The 19,128-nt window shown below is 37.4% G+C and overlaps 3 protein-coding genes across 4 annotated transcripts; all 3 read left to right on the top strand.

The window, feature by feature from the left end:
• The first annotated feature begins 4,962 nt into the window (after positions 1-4,962).
• On the top strand, positions 4,963-6,541 carry LOC147286489 (uncharacterized). Its single transcript, XM_086240776.1, has 3 exons — positions 4,963-5,441; positions 5,614-6,025; positions 6,092-6,541. Exons 1-3 carry the CDS (start codon positions 4,963-4,965, stop codon positions 6,539-6,541), a joined length of 1,341 nt encoding a protein of 446 aa, XP_086096902.1.
• A 5,149-nt stretch (positions 6,542-11,690) lies between these two features.
• On the top strand, positions 11,691-15,049 carry LOC147286488 (pentatricopeptide repeat-containing protein At2g20710, mitochondrial-like). Of its 2 annotated transcripts, XM_086241510.1 has the most exons (3): positions 11,691-12,054; positions 13,496-13,521; positions 13,666-15,049. In XM_086241510.1, exons 1-3 carry the CDS (start codon positions 11,761-11,763, stop codon positions 14,723-14,725), a joined length of 1,380 nt encoding a protein of 459 aa, XP_086097636.1. In that variant the 5' UTR covers positions 11,691-11,760; the 3' UTR covers positions 14,726-15,049. The 2 variants fall into 2 exon arrangements, with proteins under 2 accessions (XP_086097636.1, XP_086097635.1); XM_086241509.1 differs by having other exon boundaries at positions 13,496-15,049.
• A 1,135-nt stretch (positions 15,050-16,184) lies between these two features.
• LOC147286487 (pentatricopeptide repeat-containing protein At2g20710, mitochondrial-like) lies at positions 16,185-19,128 on the top strand. The gene is made up of 2 exons (XM_086241533.1): positions 16,185-16,565; positions 17,475-19,128. Exons 1-2 carry the CDS (start codon positions 16,296-16,298, stop codon positions 18,759-18,761), a joined length of 1,557 nt encoding a protein of 518 aa, XP_086097659.1. The 5' UTR covers positions 16,185-16,295; the 3' UTR covers positions 18,762-19,128.

Raw genomic sequence — 19,128 nt, 5'->3', positions numbered from 1 at the left:
GATGAGTAAAGCAATGCACATAATATGCATATGGACAATCTTGGATAAACAAAGCTTATAAGTCATTCCATGCACTATGCATATTGCTATCACCATCATATCTTTGGTCACGAATATTATCAGCTTGAAGATTGTATTGAGCAAGCACATTGGATATCTCATTTTTCAAAGTTAATGATGTAGTGTTAGGAACACTCACAATATCAAAAAATCATTTTTGAATAAACCCATCACAATCAACATATCTTAGAATGATAGCCATTTGTTCTTTACTAGATACATCAACTGATTCATCAACGAGAATACAAATTTAGTATCCCGGGCCAATTTCCTCACAAATCTTCTTCCTCACCTTGTTAGCAATAATGCTTAAGACTTCCTTTTGAGTATCGGATGAAGTATATGTGGCATTTTTAGAAGCTTTATCTAACACAACATTTGCAATGTCTATATTCAATTTTGCCAAATCTTTTACAAACTTAATGAAGTTGCCACGATTGGACGATCCAACGGATTCATGAGAACCTCTAAAAGAACATGTTTGCTTTCCTAGCAACCTAACAACCTCTATTGTGGTCCTAAGTCACAACCGATTTTTCTTAACATATTGTGATGATTATCGATTAATCACTTTATCTATATGTATAGATAAATTTCTTAGGCTATGCCAATATTGCATAGCATTATGATGTGGTGATCTTGGAAGGCCTATGTGTTGTAGAATGACACAAGTTTTTCCAGAGTTAACCCTCTTCCAACTTGTGAACCCATCAACAGTAAATGCAGTATGTATAGATTCTTTCATATAAAAAAGGAAGCATGGAAAAAAAAAGTGTTTTGTCAAGACTAACAGAATATTCAAGCCAAGCAAACTGTGAGAACCAAGATCGAATATTGAAATCAACGAAATTGTCTTCCATCAAAAGTGTTTGGATAATACATTAATTTATGTTGACATGGTCTTAAGAGAATATAAGCTCTTCGAACATTATCATGTTCATTAACAGGATACTTCCATATTACAAGACGTGATCCTGGATTACGTTCAAGAGAATTGATATTAATTTCTTGATCAAACTCAACTATTTGACTTTGCGATTCGCCTATCGGAATTTGAGCTTCAAAAGGATGAGGCTCACTTGGACTAGATGAGGCTCACTTGGACTAGATGAAGAAGGGTCAGAAAGGATCTCACTTGATGATTGATTATTGTTCCTTATCTTAAAATATGAGTAAATATTTTTTGTTCGCTTCGGATTTTGATGATGATCCAACATTATAAACTATTACTTATGAGTACGTGATATATTTGAAATGTGTAAACATATAATCAAAATAAATCAATTCAATTATTCAACAATCCACCATGTTTCAAAAGAATAAAAATTATATACACAAACTACACAAGAATAATATACAAACCTGGCTTTCATGAAGCTGTTTGCCTACTCTTTTATAAATAGCCTCCTTCACTTTCTCTAGGGAGTTAGTTCTTCGTAAAAAAAAAAAAAAAAAGTTTGGGAGAGAAGAGTATCCAATAGTCTGTTATGTTGGTCTTTATATTTATATAGGGCTACTCTAATTTATCCTTCGCACACTGGACAGCGCCTCAAGAAATCCTTCATCAGCTAGGAAAAACACCAAGTTACACTTACATGGAAACCCAATGGCATGATGAAATTGTGTACTCTAATTACTTTCATTTATCTCATTCTTTCTTACTTCACTACAAGAAAAGAGGCCAAACCACGTACATTGTTTTGGCGCCACCAATATATCATGTGTGCTACTTGATTTAGCACACCACATGGTAAGCCATTTTCAAAGTGGTTTGCACAGGTGCCACTCTGAATGTGTGCCAACATGTACACACTAGTCCAAATATATATGTTAAATTTTTATTTGCCTCTGTAAGGGTGCCTTTAAAAGGCTCATTGACCAAGACATGTGAAAGTTCTGCCACTGATATGACTACATGATTGTAAAGAAACCTTGAGTTATGAAGGATGGATCCCAGCCGTTCAAAGACAACTCATCATTCTTGTAAAAAAACAAAAAAAAAAAAAACAAGACAAACGCATCCTCTTATAATAAAGAGCAAACTAAAACACAAAGTCACTTGGTATTGTCTCATATACCACCTTCTTCTCTTTGGGTGGTTTCGTCTTGTTGTGTTTTAGCTTCTGGGTGTTTCTTTCTTTAATTGGGTCATGTCATTTCAACTTTAGCTCTTTAGATGATAACTCTTGCGATGCCAATAAACATAAAAGTATATTCACTTTCCCTCAACTCATTCCTCCCAGGCCATGACCATTGATTAAGTTGCAGTTTCTCCCTGTTTTCTACCTCTTCTTCTTATTCTTCCATTTTTTTTTTCATATTCTTCTTCTTATTCTTCCTATTTTCTCTCTATTGTTCTTCTTCCTATTTTTCACTTCAAACCTTCTTTTCCACACTCTTCAAATTTACTCCCTACGTGGCTTTGTTACACCACATCCGTAATGACTTGCCTCCTATTTGATTTCCTTTTGTTGTGGGATATATCTAACCAGCTATTTCAAAGGGTGTTAAGCTTCCTTCAACCTGTCATTCCCAATGTGTTTAGACATTAGATCAACACCTATTTCCATTAATTTTTCATTAGAAGCTCCTAAGTTATCATTAGTGGACAACTATTCTTCTCTATTCTTGTGCTCATGATGGCCTTTCTTAAAGAATGGATCCCCAAATCCTTAGCTAGTCCAATAATGCAGTTGTGAAGTAACTTTGAAATTTCAAATTTTGAAATAGAAATTAAAATACTTTCTAATAAACAATTGAGTATTACCCATTTTTGAAATAAAAGAAATTAATTGTTCAGGTGCACTGTTGAAGTATACAGTGATGAGTGTAACTCACGATAATGCTTGACAAAATCCTTCACTGTTTGTCAGATTAGGTGGGAAGTTTCATGTGTAGCACTCTTAGTACAAATATGCGATTATAAAATTTGGGCACCCCAATCCCTTACACCCTTTTCTAATGGGTCTCTTCATACTCCCTTGCAGTGTTATCCAAGTTCTTTGCATCAAGAACATACATTACGGCAAATATTAATGGGTTTTGTTAAGGTCTCTCCCCTTCAGTGAGAGTTTTTCGCTCTTAACTTTCTGTTAGGGTTTTCTCCAACCCTAACCCCGTATTAGGGCTTTCTATCGTGACGGTGAGCTCTGTTTTTCTCCCCAACCTAGCTTGTCTTCCACGACACACATATAGCAGCAATCAACACCTAGTCTCATTGCTTCCTTTAATCGAGATAGCGACTTGCGTGATATGGAAGAGGTGCAAACTAGTTTTGCCAAAACTTTGATCCTCACGGATGATGAAATTGATGAAGCACTTGTGGGCGGGACGGCAGCAAAGACGAATACCGAAACTCTCCGTTTGAGTGTGGTGGCGCAAGTACTAACTCTGAAACCTTTCAACAAGAAAGCTTTTAAGAACACGATGATCAAACTATGGGATACACTTGGAGTGGTACATGCAAAGGATTTGGGCGAAAATTTATTCCTTTTCACTTTTGCTTTTGCTCAAGATAAGAAGTTGGTCATCTAACAAGATCCCTAGACTTTTGATAGGGCTCTGGTGTTGCTCAAAGAGCCAGATGGTACGATGGCCCCGTCGGCTATGAAGCTAAAGTGGCCTGATTTCTGGATTCAATTGTATAACATTCCACTCCTTTACATGACAGAAGCAACTGGGAGGGCTTTTGGGGATGTTATGGGACAGTGTTTGGACGTTAGTGATGGAATAGAGGCCGACCTTGTGGGAATATTTCTAAGGATCAGGGTTCGAATGGATGTGACTCGGCCTCTACCAAGAATCAAGAAGATCAGATTGGAAGGTGGAGGCACCCATATTGTTGAACTGCGTTATGAACGTCTCCCCACTTTTTGTTTCAACTGTGGTAGACTAGGACACACTTTCAACCGATGCCCATATCTACCGCAGCCCAAAAGAAGGACCCTAACAAACAGTGGGGAAAATGGTTGAGAACCAAGGTGGAGATGGGGAAATCCAAGGTTTTGGATGATGGGCAATCTGACGAGGAAGATGAGAATGTTGCAGGGGAGAACAATTTGGTTGAACCTAATGTGCCAACTCTGTCTGCTTATGGTGGGCACAAGGGAGCTGAGAGAGGGCACCTCCCTTCCCCATCGCTCTCAAAAACTCCCTCTAGTACTCTTGCTGAAAAAATTGCTACACAACGAAAAGAAGATAATGAGCAAACATTAAAACGTGCAGAAGCTTTTGATAGGGGGGAAGCAGAACGACACCGAACATCAAAGGATCATAATGGGGAGAGTTCCATGGGTATCCCAGTTACAAAAATATTTGCGAAAATGCATACCTCCCTTGGAACGAAAAATGCCAAAACTAAGGCTACCACAGCCCACTCGAAATCGCCCATACTGACGAGTGTTGACCCAACACCAATTGCTGAGGCACAGGGGAAAAGAAATGAGGCTGCTATACGTGAGTTGGGTGATATTCTTTTATGCACTCTTCAACAACCAAAAGCCTCTAAGGTGGCCTATGAAGGAGGTCGGGGGAAGTGTAGCCCGAAACAAAACAGCACTGTGCAGGTTGAGGGATCTGCTTTAAAAGCCACTGAGGGGAGCCAGATTAAAACCAAGGCCTGGAAAAGGCAAGCACGACTCCTTTGAATGCAGATGCTGTGACAGAAAGGAAGAGGAAAATTGATAAAGAGATGGAAGATACATAAAGGAAGTCGAAGAAGAACAAGATCCCGAACGATAATGATACGCACCACGTGGTGGGACCGGACGCTCTGGCCCACCACGAGCCATGAAGATCCTTAGTTGGAATGTTCGGGGTTTCCGGCAACCTCGAACATTCAACTCTCTCAGGTTTGTGCTGAGAGATAAACGTCCGGACGTCATTTTCTTAATGGAGACGAAAATGACGGACAAACAAATGGAAAAACTTCCAGGGCGTCTTGGTTTACAGGGTGGGATTCGGGTGGAACGCCATGTCTTAGGCGGTGGTTTAATTATGCTCTGGAAGTCTGGTTGGAATCTGAAATTACTGAGTTCTTCTATAGGTCACATTGATATGCAAGTTGAGTCACCTAATGATTATAATCTGCGAATTACAGGTTTTTATGGGCTCCCATCCATGGCGGAGAGACGTCACTCATGGGAATTGCTTCGCCGGTTGAATGGAGTTGGCCATGGGGCGTGGCTGGTCATCGGTGATTTTAATGAGATCGTAAATGCTTCTGAAAAGGAAGGTGGGCGCGATAAGGCGGAGTGCCAAATGAGAGATTTCAGGGCGGCACTTATGGATTGCTCTTTGGAGGAGGTTCCATTTCGGGGAACTCCTTTCACTTGGGAGTGCTCTCGGAATGGGGCGACTTTTGTTCGAGAGCGTCCGAATCGGTGTGTAGTAAATCATGCACTTCGGGCACACTACCCACACATCCTTACATACCATTTGGAGGTTCCTGGCTCTGACCACATTCTAATTCTTACGGAGGTCCTCACACATGAGGTTCATAGAAACAGTGACAGACGAAGCCGAAGATTTTATTTTTGAAAAAATGTGGTGCAGGGAAGCCAGCTGTGAGCAACTTATAACCGATACTTGGAAGGAAACGGTGAATAATGGTGAGCAAATTCTGGCTGGCGTGCAACATTGCACACAAAAGCTAAAGGTCTGGAGCAGGGACTTTTATAATGCTCGGAAACGTGAAATGCAGCTTCTACAAGATGATCTCGGTAGAGTTAAAATGGGTCCCCATAATGCTACAACTTTTGCTTATCAAAAAGACACTGAGCGAAAGTTACAAAATCTGTTTGCATCAGAAGAGGATTACTGGAGACAACAATCAAAAATTACTTGGCTTAAGGAGGGGGATAAAAATACCAAATTCTTTCATAAACAGGCAAAGGAAAGGGGGAGGCGGAATTTTATAAAAGGGCTTTTTGATGAAAATAATGAATGGACTGAGCAGGAAGAGAGGGTTGGCTCGATGTTCTGTGACTATTTTAATTCCCTCTTCTCTATTACTGGTGGATTAGAAATGTAGCGGACCTTAGACACTGTTGCTCCGAGAGTCACTCCTGCTATGAACGCTCGATTAATGATGCATTTCACAAAAGCTGATATAGAAGAGGCTTTGGCGCATATGTACCCCACAAAGTCACCTGGTTATGATGGTATGCCCGCGCTTTCTTATCAACGATACTGGTCGGTGGTGGGAGATGATATTAGTAATTTTTGTTTGAATATTCTTAATGGAACTGCCAGCGTTAGGAGTGTTAATCATACTCTTATTGCCCTTATTCCAAAGATTGAACAACCACATCATGTTACTGACTTTCGGCCCATAAGTATGTCTCTACACCACTTTATACAAGCTAGTCGCTACGTCTCTTGCAAATCGACTGAAACAAGCTTTACCACAGGTGATCTCAGACAATCAATGTGCTGTTGTTCCTGGCAGACTTATAATGGACAACGTGATGGTTGCTTTTGAAACCACCTAAACTATCAAAAATACTTCGGAGTTGGAACCTGCAAAAATGGCTATAAAACTTGATATGGAAAAAGCATATGACCGAGTTGAATGGAATTTCCTTGAGGCAATGATGCTCAAGCTGGGTTTTCACACAAGTTGGGTGAGCAAAGTAATGGATTGTGTCACCACTGTATCCTTCTCTGTACTGTGGAGGGGTGTGCCTCTGGGATACATTGTTCCTAAGTGGGGCCTCAGACAAGGCTTCCCACTGTCACCATACTTGTTTCTTTTCTGCGGGGAAGGCCTCTCTAGCCTCCTACGCGAAGCTGAGTGCAATGGGGATATTATTGGCGTGCGTGCGGCTCCTCTAGCTCCTCTTGTGTCGCATCTTTTTTATGCGGACGACTGTATTATTTTCCTTCAAGCGACACCCAAGGCCAACTAGGCGGTCTCTCAAATTCTAAAGATTTATGAAGAAGTTGCAGGCCAGAGGGTTAATTCGAGAAAGTCTGCAATATGTTATAGCCCTCGGACGGACCACCTTATCAAAGTTATTACTTCCCAAGTGCTTGGCATTAAGATCACTGATTGCCATGAGAAATATCTGGGGCTTCCAACGGTGGTTGGACGAAAAAAGAAAAAATTGTTCCAACCAATCAAAGAACGAATCTGGAGGAAGCTACAGGGATGGAAAGAAAAATTACTCTCTAAGGCCGGGAAAGAGATTATGGTGAAGTCTGTAATTCAAGCAATGCCCACTTATTATATGAGTTTATTCCGCATGCCCCATGGGATCCGAAAGGAAATTACCTCTCTTATATCGCGTTTTTGGTGGGGAAAGAGACATATGAAACGAGGTATTTATTGGCTTAAGTGGGCAGCGATTTGCAAGCCCAAGAAAGAGGGCGGGCTAGGCTTCCGTGATTTGAAGTGTTTCAATAAAGCTTTGATTGCCAAGCAGGGATGGAGACTAGTTCAAAATCCCACTTCACTTATGAGTTAGGTAATAAAAGTTAGATATTACCCGACTGGATCCTTTATGGAGGCGACCATTGGTACACGACCTTCACTGATCTGGAGGTATCTTATTTGGGCTAGACATTTGTTGGATAAGGGTCTGCGTTGGAGAATTGGAGATGGTATGTCCGTCAATATTTTCGAGGATAAATGGCTACCACAACCCACAACTTTTCAGGTACAATCATTTCCCTCCCTTCCAACTGATATGCGGGTAGCTAGGCTTATCACCCCTGAATGGCAATGGAGATCTGCTCTCATTTACGAACATTTTCGATTGGAGGAAGCCGATATGATTACTAGCATCCCTTTAAGTCTCTCAGCTAGACCTGACCACCTTATCTGGCACTACACAAAGAATGGAATGTATAGTGTCAAAAGTAGATACTGGCTGGCGCTCTCTATGAGGCATGATGACCAGGGTAGCGGCACCATTGCTAGGATTGCCCATGCAAACATCTGGAAAGATATTTGGGCTTTAAAAGTGCCTGGGAAAATTCAACATCTACTCTGGCAGTGTAGTCATGAGATTATTCCATGTAACTATGCCCTCTATAGAAGCACTTTGATTCCTTCTCCCAGGTGTATGCGCTGCGGAGAGACCACTGAGACTGCTTTACATGCGATATTGGGTTGTCCTTTGGCTCAAAGAATCTGGCAACTTTCGGCCCTTGGTAATTTAATTGACTTGGACTTTGAGGGGCGTTTTGATGTATTCCTTCGGCATGCTATGATGGTGTTGAATGACAATGAGAAGATCATTTTTGCTTTCTTATGCTGGGCCTCATGGAACTCACGGAATGACTACGTGATTAATGGAATCAATGAAGATGCACTGGGGTTGTATGGTCGGATTCAGAAATTCGCGGTGGATTACATAATGGCAAACCACACGGAGGTCCTAATCCCTCGAGTTGCACCACCACCAAGTCTATGGGAGAAGCCAGGTGAGGGATGGTTCAAAATCAACACTGATGGAGGGATGAAGCTAAAGACCAGAGGGCGTGGACTTGGTGCTGTCATTAGGGATAGTGCGGGGCGACTTGTGATTGCTGCAACCAAATCCATTTTTGGTGGCTACTCGATGGAGGAGACAGAGATCATGGTTGGGATTTTCGGGCTACAGCTGGCTCAAGATTTACAGCTCACTCATGTCATATTGGAGATGGACTCCTCACAGGTTGTACAAAGAGTCAATCGGCAACTTCCCTCGATGGCAGCTGATGGGGTTATTATCGAGGATCTCAAGGCTCTTTTGGCGACTTTTGATCATACTCTATGTCAATTTCGTCGGCGTGATTCTAATGTAGTTGCTCATTTACTAGCTCGTTTTTCTTTGTCTAACCTTGGGTGCTTCCTTTGGTTGAATGTGAACTCGGGGCCTCCTTGGCTCGAGCATGCTTTGTATGAGGATTCCTCTCATTAATAAAAAAATTCTCATCTTTCATCAAAAAACAAAAAGTTCTTTGCATCAAAAAGCACCTCCATGACAGTGTACGTGGTTTGACCTCTTTTTCTTATAGTGCTTATAATATCATGGGTTTTATATGTCCTCAAGACTACATGTAGTCGTATATTGTGGTGGCCCATCATCTTCATATTCTTCCTTATTTTACCATCATAAAATAAATGGTAATAAAATTAGTTTTTAATTAAAATTCCTAATATGCTATAACAATGGAAAAATAAGACTAATAAATTGTAACTATCAAATTAAATATGTCACTTTTGAGCTATTATGATAGATTGATAGGGTTCCATTTCGGCTTCAAACTTTAATGCGGTGCACGCGGTGAAAGGGGGCGGCGGTGCGGCGAGCAAATAGATCTGATAGGATTGATCGGAGGACTGTACATGAGCGTCAATAATCTGAGAGAATTTGAGGGTGAGGGAAATATCTAACAGCCATAAATGAACTGATTGTACGCACAATAAGGTTGTGTATTTATTATAAGGGTATAATGGGCTTTTCACATGCAAAAAGGTTTAGAATTGTTAGTTTTTGGAAGGATGGGTTAAAAGAGTAGTATTAGAGTTAAACTGAGTTATTTCATAAATTTATCCAATTTTGAACATGAGGTATCAAGTTGAAAATAGAGGTATAGTTGAGCTATATAATTGTAATTTACCTTAGTTTTTGTTTTGGCCAAAGTACATTTTTTGTCCCTGTATTTTAATGAAACTTCTACTTTGGTCCCCTTTTTTTCAATTTTGACAATTTTGGTCTCGTACTTTCATTACACTTGCAATTAGGTGCAAATTGTTAACTCTATTTATTTTTTAGACAAAAATATGACGTGGCAGCACATATGATTGAGTATTTTAGACATTTCATGATTAATACTGTCTACTAATTTTTAAAAGGAAAAAACAATTTTAAAATTTTAATAAAATATAAATAAACTCTTTTTAATTCATTTTATTATTTTCTTTTATATTTTTAAAACCTAAAAAAGAAACTAGATAGCAACTGCAGATGAGGGAGATACAAGGAATAAAATTTCGACGAAAATTTCGAAGGTTTTTAAATTTCGACAGAAATTAGATGGAAATGATGGAAATTGCTATCAAAATACGGAAATTTTGAATGAAACTTTACCATATGTTTATTTAACATATTATTTACTAAATTGATAAAAAACATTGAAGAAATCAAATTATATAGTAGGTTTCATGTGATATAAGGTGAATATAATGCGCGCTGAAACAAATACTGTTAAATAAAATTAGTATAATGAATAAACAAAATTAGTATATTCTTTATACTCTATAATTTAATTATACACTAAAATCTAAAATCTAAACTCTAATACTCTATATATTCTATATACCTTAATACTCTTTATACTCTATAATCTATACATTAAACCTATATACTCTATATTTTTTAGGATCTTAGGTTTTAAGCCCTTTAGGATACTTTTAATTATTTTTTTATATAGAAATGTATTAAAGTTTAAGGTTTAAAATAACTAAAAGAAATCTCAAACCTTTTTTTCTTCTTTCCAATTGCCCAAAGACCCCAAACCTCCCATCATTTTTTTTCTTTTTTTTTTTTCTTTCCTTACATTTTTTCCATGTGCCTCTCTCTTCAGTCTTTTTTTTAGTTTTTTATCTTTCCTTCCTTTTTTTCTCGTGTCTCTTACTTAGCCAAGCTTTGTCTTCACTAAGTGTAACAACCCAAATTTTGGCTTATGGTAATTTTGTTATTTAAATTTTTCAAATTTTTTTTAAGGTTTGTTTAAAGGAATTAGAAATTTCTTTAAATTTATTTTAACTAACTTAGACCTTTGGTTGTGGTTCTAGAGCTTAGTTGTGTGGAAATGAATTTTAAAAAATGAAAATTCAAGAATTTGACGATTATTATTTTTTTCATAATTAAATTTTAAGAGTAGGATTTTTCATAATTTTTTTGAAAGCAATTTGACTATTTTGAGGTTATAGGAAATTAGTACTCATCAATTCGAGTTCGTAGAATTTTTCGTTGAATTATTTGGAATCTCGAGCTAATTTTGGTGAATTTCTGAAGTTTGAGGAAATAGAAAATATGAAAATTTCGATAATTTCGATAAATTTCGGTAAATTTCAATAAATTTCGATAAATTTCGGTAAATTTCGATAAATTTCGATAAATTTCGACGAAATTTGCCCGAAAAATTATTAAACATGTGTTTCGATTTCAACACCCTAAAAAAATGAAATTTAATTCCTTGGGAAGATAAAAGCAGGAATGGATGGTCAAACGAGGGAAGCGCTAATGGGCAGGGTGGCAGAGGCTGGGGTCGATTTTCTTATTTTTACTTTATTATTTTATTTTTTTTATTAAACATAAAGATAATTAAGAATAAAGAAAAGACAAAAACTTAAATAATTAAGAAAATTATATAACAAAAAAAAATGTGTCCAAGTATGATTGGACTACGTCATCCGGTTAAATGAATTTCACTTATAAATTATTTAAAATATATCTAATACCTCATATTTTTGTTAATAATTTAAACCTAATTATTGATTTGGATTCCATTACAAACTTAATGGAAATACAAAATTGAAATTGTTAAAATTGAAAGAAGAGGATAAAATGAAAGTTTCGCCTTTTGTTTTTAATTTTAATTTTATTTTTTGTGCTGTTGGAGATTTTCATTTGATATCCACGGACCACAGTCGACTGACTAAACCCAAGCCACTCTACTCCAGTACTCTACTACCGGAGAGAGCCAATGAAGCTTCATCGTTTGAGCAAGCTCAAACCCTTCTCGCTGCAAAACCCTCACAAAAATTATGGTGTTTTAACTTCACTCCGCACTGCTAGAACCCGAAACCCACCTTCTCTTTCTTCTCCTCCTTCATCTAGTGCTCTCCACGAACGCATCAAGATCATCAGAGACCCAAAAGCTTCGGTTCTACCAGCGCTCGATCAATGGGTCAGTGAAGGACGAGCTGTTGACAAAAAACAGCTTCAGTCTCTGGTTCGACTCATGAAGGACTTCAGACGCTTCAATCACGCTCTCGAGGTACATACATATATATTTCTTCCACACTTCGAGTTTGTTTCGTGTTTACTAGTTTTTTGCGCAACTTGTAGAATTTACATGGTATAGGCACGAACCCCTTTTCATTCCATTCAATTTTTCTTCACCTAACCAATTGCCCAACTGGGCAGGATCCCTTTTGTTATGTTTCTTTGGGTTCAATCAGTTATTGAAACGATTGGGATTTGAATATTGTATGATACGTTTTTGGGAATTATAGTTTACTGAGAGTTGGGCTTGTTTTTAGATGATAATGAGTAAATAAAGTGTACAAATATATGTGTAAATAAATTCTCAAAACATTTCTCTGTGTTTCCATTTTGCTACTTGCCCAAGTGACAAGATGAAGCACTCTCATATATCCTGAATCCAATGGATAAATCCTTGATTTTGAGATTTCTTGAATTGTCCTTAAATTTGGTTTCCAATGACACAAAACCCTCTTGTTTCAAAGTAAGCATATGCATCGTTTTTCATTCATTAGAAATCTTTCTTGAATTTTCTTAGATTTGTAATCATGCTTGCAAGAACTCCCTACAAGCGCCATTACCCAATGATGATCACGCCAATGTGGAGTTACTTGGACCGAATATTTGCATACAATTCTAATGCATTGCATTTTCGAATCTCCTCTCAACAATCAAGCCTGCAGAGTTGGGCTTGACAACCCAAGACTGTTACCATGTGCCAAATCTTTACTGCTCACGGCCAGAATAATTCTAAAATTCAATATTGAAATGATGCACAATGATTCTCATATTTATCTTTGTCTGGGTTAGTGGGAAAGAGTCCAAAGACAACCCTGGTCCTTGAAAATTTTTCTGAACTTCTTTTCCTTTTTCAATGTAACTATCATTGAAGTTTTCTCTACTTATATGATTCCCCCCCCCCCCCCTTCGAAAGAAAGAAATAAAATATCCAGGCTTTCCAACTGGTTGTTTTTTTGTTACTTTCATTTACCAATATCAACTCATGTGGTGCTATAAATGATAGATTCCAGCGTAACCATATAACCAAAATTACCTGTAAAAGTTTCTAATTTCTTTTCCCTTAAAAATAGGGAATATTAGTTACCTTCATTTAGCAAAAAGGAGCTATCATGGCATATTCAATGGTGGCCGTAGAGTTTTGTAGGATTAAATTAATCTCTTATCAGGTTCATACATTTTACTATTTAGCACTTACCAAATAACAGCATGGAGGGGCTGCTTTCGCATTTTACCATGACAATCGTTAAATTGTCCCTATCTCTTCAAAAAATAAATAAATAAATTGTCCATATGGCCTCTGTCTTGTGGTGGGTGATTCTGTAGTTGTACGTAGATGAACACAGTCTTTGTGCCCAAGATTGATTTTAACCTTGCCAGCAATGTGTTTCGACTGCCAGTTGCTAATTATTTTGTGTCATCCTTTTGTTTTTTAGATATCTCAGTGGATGACAGATCGTAGGTATTTTGATTTATCACCAATCGATGCTGCAGTTAGATTGAATTTAATCCACAGAGTTCATGGAATAGAACATGCAGAAAATTATTTCAACAATATGTCCAAAAAATTAAAATCAGTTAATGCATATGGTGTTCTTCTCAGCAGTTATGTCCAGGAACATTCTGTTGAGAAAGCAGAAGCCATCAATCAGAAAATGAAAGAGATGGGTATGGAAAAATCATCATTCCCTTACAACATGTTGATCAATCTCTACTCTCAAAATGGAGAACATGAGAAGGTTGACATACTGATGCAAGAAATGGAAAATAGCAGGATTCCTCTCGACAAGTACACTTTGAGAAATCGAATGGTGGCTTATATTGCAGCATCTGACATGCCTGGAATGGAAACTTTCCTGAAAAGGATTGAGGACGATCCAAACTTGATTGTTGACTGGAAAATATATTCAATGGCAGCAAGTGGGTATCTAAAAGTTGGGTTGATTGAAAAGGCTCTGTCAGTGCTGAAGAAAATGGAGGGAATGATGCCTCTTCAAGGGAGGAAATCATTAGAGTTTCTTGTCACTCTTTATGCAAGTACAGGCAATAAAGAGGAGCTTTACAGAGTTTGGAATACATACAAGCCATCGAACAAACCAATGGATGTACCATATGGTTGCGTGATCTCATCCCTTGCAAAGCTGGATGATATTGAAGGAGCTGAGAGGATTTTTGAGGAGTGGGAGTCACAATGCACAATGTATGACTTTCGGGTTCTGAACAGGCTTCTTGTTGCTTATTGCAAAAAGGGTCTTCTTGATAAAGCAGAATCAGTTGTAATTAAGAAGGCTGTGGAAGGAAGAGTCCCTTATGCCAGCACATGGAATGTATTAGCAATTGGGTATATGGAGAATAAGCAAATGCCTAAAGCAATTGAAATGTTGAAGAAGGCACTTTCAATTGGTAGACAGGGGTGGATGCCGAATTCCATCACTCTGACAGCCTGTCTGGATTATTTGGAAGAGCAAGGAGATGTTGAAGGAATGGAAGAGATCAAAAGTTTATTAAAGAACTTGGGTCTTTTGTCCAGGGATTTGTATCGCAGACTGTTGAGGACTAGTGTTGCAGCTGGAAAACCAGTTTCTATAATTCTTGATCAGATGAAAATGGATGGGTTTACTGCTGATGAAGAAGCACAGAAGTCCCTTGAAACAAGGCCAACATAGCTTATTGGAACTCCTGTCATTGCGAGAGAATTAAGAAAGTTTCAGACAATTCAAGAGAACTTCAAATTCCAGAGACCCATCATTAAACAGCATCGGTTGGCCTTTCCTTCTTGCTAGATCGCACATCTGTATTCAATTCATGAAGACATCAACCAGTTGTAGATCATCAAGTAATGTCATGATACAAGTTGACATTTCAACTGAGATGGGGTACTCTGACCTTGGTCTAACATATTTGCATCTGTTTATTACATATTCATCTTAATTCCTAACAGCTTGAAACTTTATCAGTGTGATTAATCTATATGCGAGTAATTTTCTGTACTTTGCATATGTGTATATGTTGAACTCTATTCCCGTCCTTTAAATTTTCTATACAAACTACAGCAGTTATCCTGTAGATAACCCCTCAGTGGATAAGGGATCTTTCTTCCATTGTAGCTGCAAGTGGCTTACATACAGGAAGTGTAGTTGATTTTGTTGTGAAAAAATAAGTTCAAGTCTCAGGATGGTAACCGTGCTTTGTATTTTTCTAGTTGCATTTCATTTTTTATGTTTATTTTCTAATATTTCTTGAAAATTTCTGATTCTCTTCATTTTAATCTGATCAATGCTTTCTTATAAATACCCAGTGCATGAATTCAGGTTGGATGTCAATGTAATTTGCTCTTTTGATGATCCTTTTGTCTTTGTTTACATCTTTTCCTAGCTGCCTGTGGACAAGTTTGTTAGGCATTGACTTCTCACAGGGTCGTAATTTTTTTTCTTTCTATTTTTTTTTTTTTGCTGGTATCTGATTGTGAAGTAATTCTCTGCTGCAGATGAATTAGTTGCCCATTAGATGTGGATGGTTTCGATATGCCGTTTCATCACAGCAATAGTTGAGACGGTTTATTATGATGCACATAATAATTATGAAATGGGATTGTTTTCTAACATAAATGATAGTTTCAAACCTTAAATAAAAGAAGTTAATCTTCCCAATCTTTTCATCAAATCCAATTTATCTGTTGGAAAAAGTCGGGTGTAGAAGTATGGCTTCGGAGGCCTCAAGCAGCTGAGCCAACCACAAAAAGACAACGATCCCGAGAAGATCATGAATTATTAATTAAGAATTTTGTGCATATACCATCCAAATTATTGGGGCAATTGCCATTTGGTCATGTGTTATGCCTAATTAGATTAGGATTGTGCCCCAATAATTATTTTAATCTTTATAAAAATTTAATTTAATTAATAATTATTTAATTATATAATTGTTATTAAATAAACAATTCGGTGAATTATACTAAAATTATTTGTTTATATTATAATAATTACATAATTAAATGATTTTTAAATTTTTTTTTTTTACAAAAATAATTTTTTATTTAAAAAATGATTATGAAATTACACTTCAAAATAACCAAATAAAAAGAGAAAGCTATCGGGAAATGTAGTAGCACTCCCATAAAGAAAATTGATTATAGTTGTATTGAAAAAAAAAAAAAAAAGTCTAATTTGCAGGAGCAGTTCCTAAACCCATAAACTTTCCCAACATGTTCCAAAACCTTTATTAAAATCAGGGTCGATGATGAAGCTTCTTGGTTCAAATGCTGGGCGTTATGCGATTTCTATGGTTTTGCGGGCATCATTTTACTCCACCGAGGCCCCGGTCTCCTCCTCTTCACCCCCATTTCAGTCTCTGCACCGTAGGATTTCGCGGGATGGAAATCCTAGGGTTTCCATTGTCCCTGTGCTCGAGCGTTGGGTTGAAGAAGGGAGAGACGTCACGCAATCAGAGCTCCAAAGTTTCTTCAGGCAGCTCCGTAGATTCCGTCGCTACAGCCACGCTCTCCAGGTTTATTTATTTATTTATTTTTTAGTTTTTAATAATGATTTCTTTTCAAATATAATGCAATGAATGTGAAATGGAGTTATTGATAGCATAATCGATTTCATTCACAAAATCCAGGGATAGAAATTAATATTAACAAAAGATTATGATGGAAAATCGATAACCCAACTTATGAAATTTTATAGTATAAGCTAACCTGCATACAAAATTATGCATTTACTATGAGAATTATGCAGCTAAAGATGCTAAGCCCCTAATTAGTTTGGGATAAAATTTTAAACAAGCTTCATGAAAACAACACTTTGTTTTCACATCAAATAAAATGACTGTAGTGTATTCCCATCTATACTTGTTATGGAACACATGGTTGGGGTACAATGGACAAATTTTTATTGTGTGGACTGCTCATTTGTCGACCATAAAAGCTCTACACGTTTGCATAAGTTATTTTCTTGGAAATCAGACTAAGCCTCTTACTAATCTCTGTTGGAACTTGGAACCCATTGATGCTTTAAACTGCTCGCTTTGTTTTTCCTTTCTTGTGTCTTTGGTGGTTGTGCTTAGTATATTTTTTGTGTACTTGCGTTGTGTCCCTAGATGTTTTCTTATTAATGTTTTTCTTTCTATAATTTCCACTGCCATCACTCTGCTAAAGCTACTAGAAGCTACATGTTTCAACCTGTGAAGTTCCTCTAGACATTGCCATTGAAAACGTAATAATGTAATAGTATAATTAGTTTCTTCTCTGAGGATGCTAGTCACTATTTGTGCTTGTATGACTCTGGTAATAGATTCAAGTTATAAGCTTTTAAATGTTTAGTAAAGTGATAATCAACTCAAATCATTGCTAGTTGATGGTGTGTGATCTGCATGTTATTTAATCAGAGGACCCTGAACTGTGTTATTTTTCAGATTTCAGAATGGATGAGTGATGAAAGGAACCATGATTTATCTCCTGCAGACATTGCAATTCGGCTTGGTTTGATCTCAAAAGTTCATGGCCTAGAACAAGCTGAGAAGTATTTTAGTAGCATCCCAGACCCATTGAGAATCTCTAAAGTGTATGTCGCTCTTTTACACTGCTATGCAGAGCATAAATCTTTGAAAAAGGCTGAGACCATTTTCGAGAAGATGCAGGAGTTAGGTTTTGTGAAAGGACCATTACCTTATAATGTTATGCTAACTCTCTATTGCCAGATGGGTAAACATGCAAAACTCGATAATCTAGTCAAAGAGATGGAAGAAAAAGGAATTGGTTATGACAGTTACACATGGAAGATACAGTTGAATTCTCATGTAGCCACTTCTAACATAGACAGAATGGAGAAGCTTTTAATGAAGATAGAAGCTAATCCTTTGGTCACAATTGACTGGTATGGTTATGTTCTTGCAGCGAATGGGTTCTTGAAGGCTGGCCTATTGGAGAAGACATCAACGATGCTTAGGCGATCAGAGCAACTCATTAGCAATAAACCAAGGAAATTTGCTTATGAAGTCCTCCTCACTTCATATGCTGCTCTTGGGAATAAAACTGAGCTATATCGGATTTGGACTTTGTACAAAAATATGGTGGGACTCTACAATTCTGGCTATCTTTGTATGTTAAGTTCGTTAGTGAAGCTAGATGACATTGATGGTGCTGAAAGTATTGTGGAGGAATGGGAATCTACTACCACATCCTTTGACATTCGAATTCCAAACTTGCTGATCACTGCTTACTGCAAGAAAGGTCTTTTGGAGAAGGCCATAACATATGTAGAGCAGCATACAAAGAGTGGAAAGGAGATAGATGCAAGCACATGGGCTCGGTTGGCAAATGGATATTATTTGAATGGTCAAATGGAAAAGGCCGTGGAAACTATGAAAAAGGCAATCTTGGAAAGTCAACCAGGATGGAGGTCTGATTATTCAACTTTGGCTGCATGCCTCGAGTACTTGAAAGAGAAGGGAGATGTAGAAGTATCACTTGAGTCTGTTAGATTATTGAGAGAAAGGGATCATTTTTCAACAGAATTGTGTGATAAATTAGAAAATTATATGAATGGTGAACCCCAGAAGAGAGAAGTGGAAGTATCACACAAGCTTTTGAGATTATTGAGTGAAAGTGATCATCTTTCAACAGATTTGTACGATAAATTAGAAAATTCTACTATTGGTGAATCTCAGGTTCTGGTGTCCTTGGATCAACTGATCAAGTGAAAGAGGATAACCATATGGAAGGGATTGATAAAATTAAGGATGGAGAGGCACATGGGATGGTGGAACTCAATAATGTGGGTGGCAGCTAAATTTATATTAATATCTGTGGAAGGTATTTTGTTCTTTCACCAACAAAAGGTAATTATCTATATATGCCATAGAACCACTTTTAAATGCTTCAGATGACTTGGTAGCTGCTAGTTGACCTTGAGGAATTACATTTTCAGCAAAACTGAAGGAAAGCTCTCCTTCATGTTATAATTGTATTTGAGGTGGATTGAATTCCCTCCTTTAATTAGCCAATACTTTAAAAATGTCAGTTGATATCAAGAACACTGAGAAAGTGGAAATGTACAGTTAGGTCGTT

This window comes from Dryas octopetala, chromosome 4, assembly GCF_963921425.1.
Source record: "Dryas octopetala chromosome 4, drDryOcto1.1, whole genome shotgun sequence".
NCBI lineage: Eukaryota > Viridiplantae > Streptophyta > Magnoliopsida > Rosales > Rosaceae > Dryas > Dryas octopetala.
This window is presented reverse-complemented; position numbering and strand designations above follow the sequence as displayed.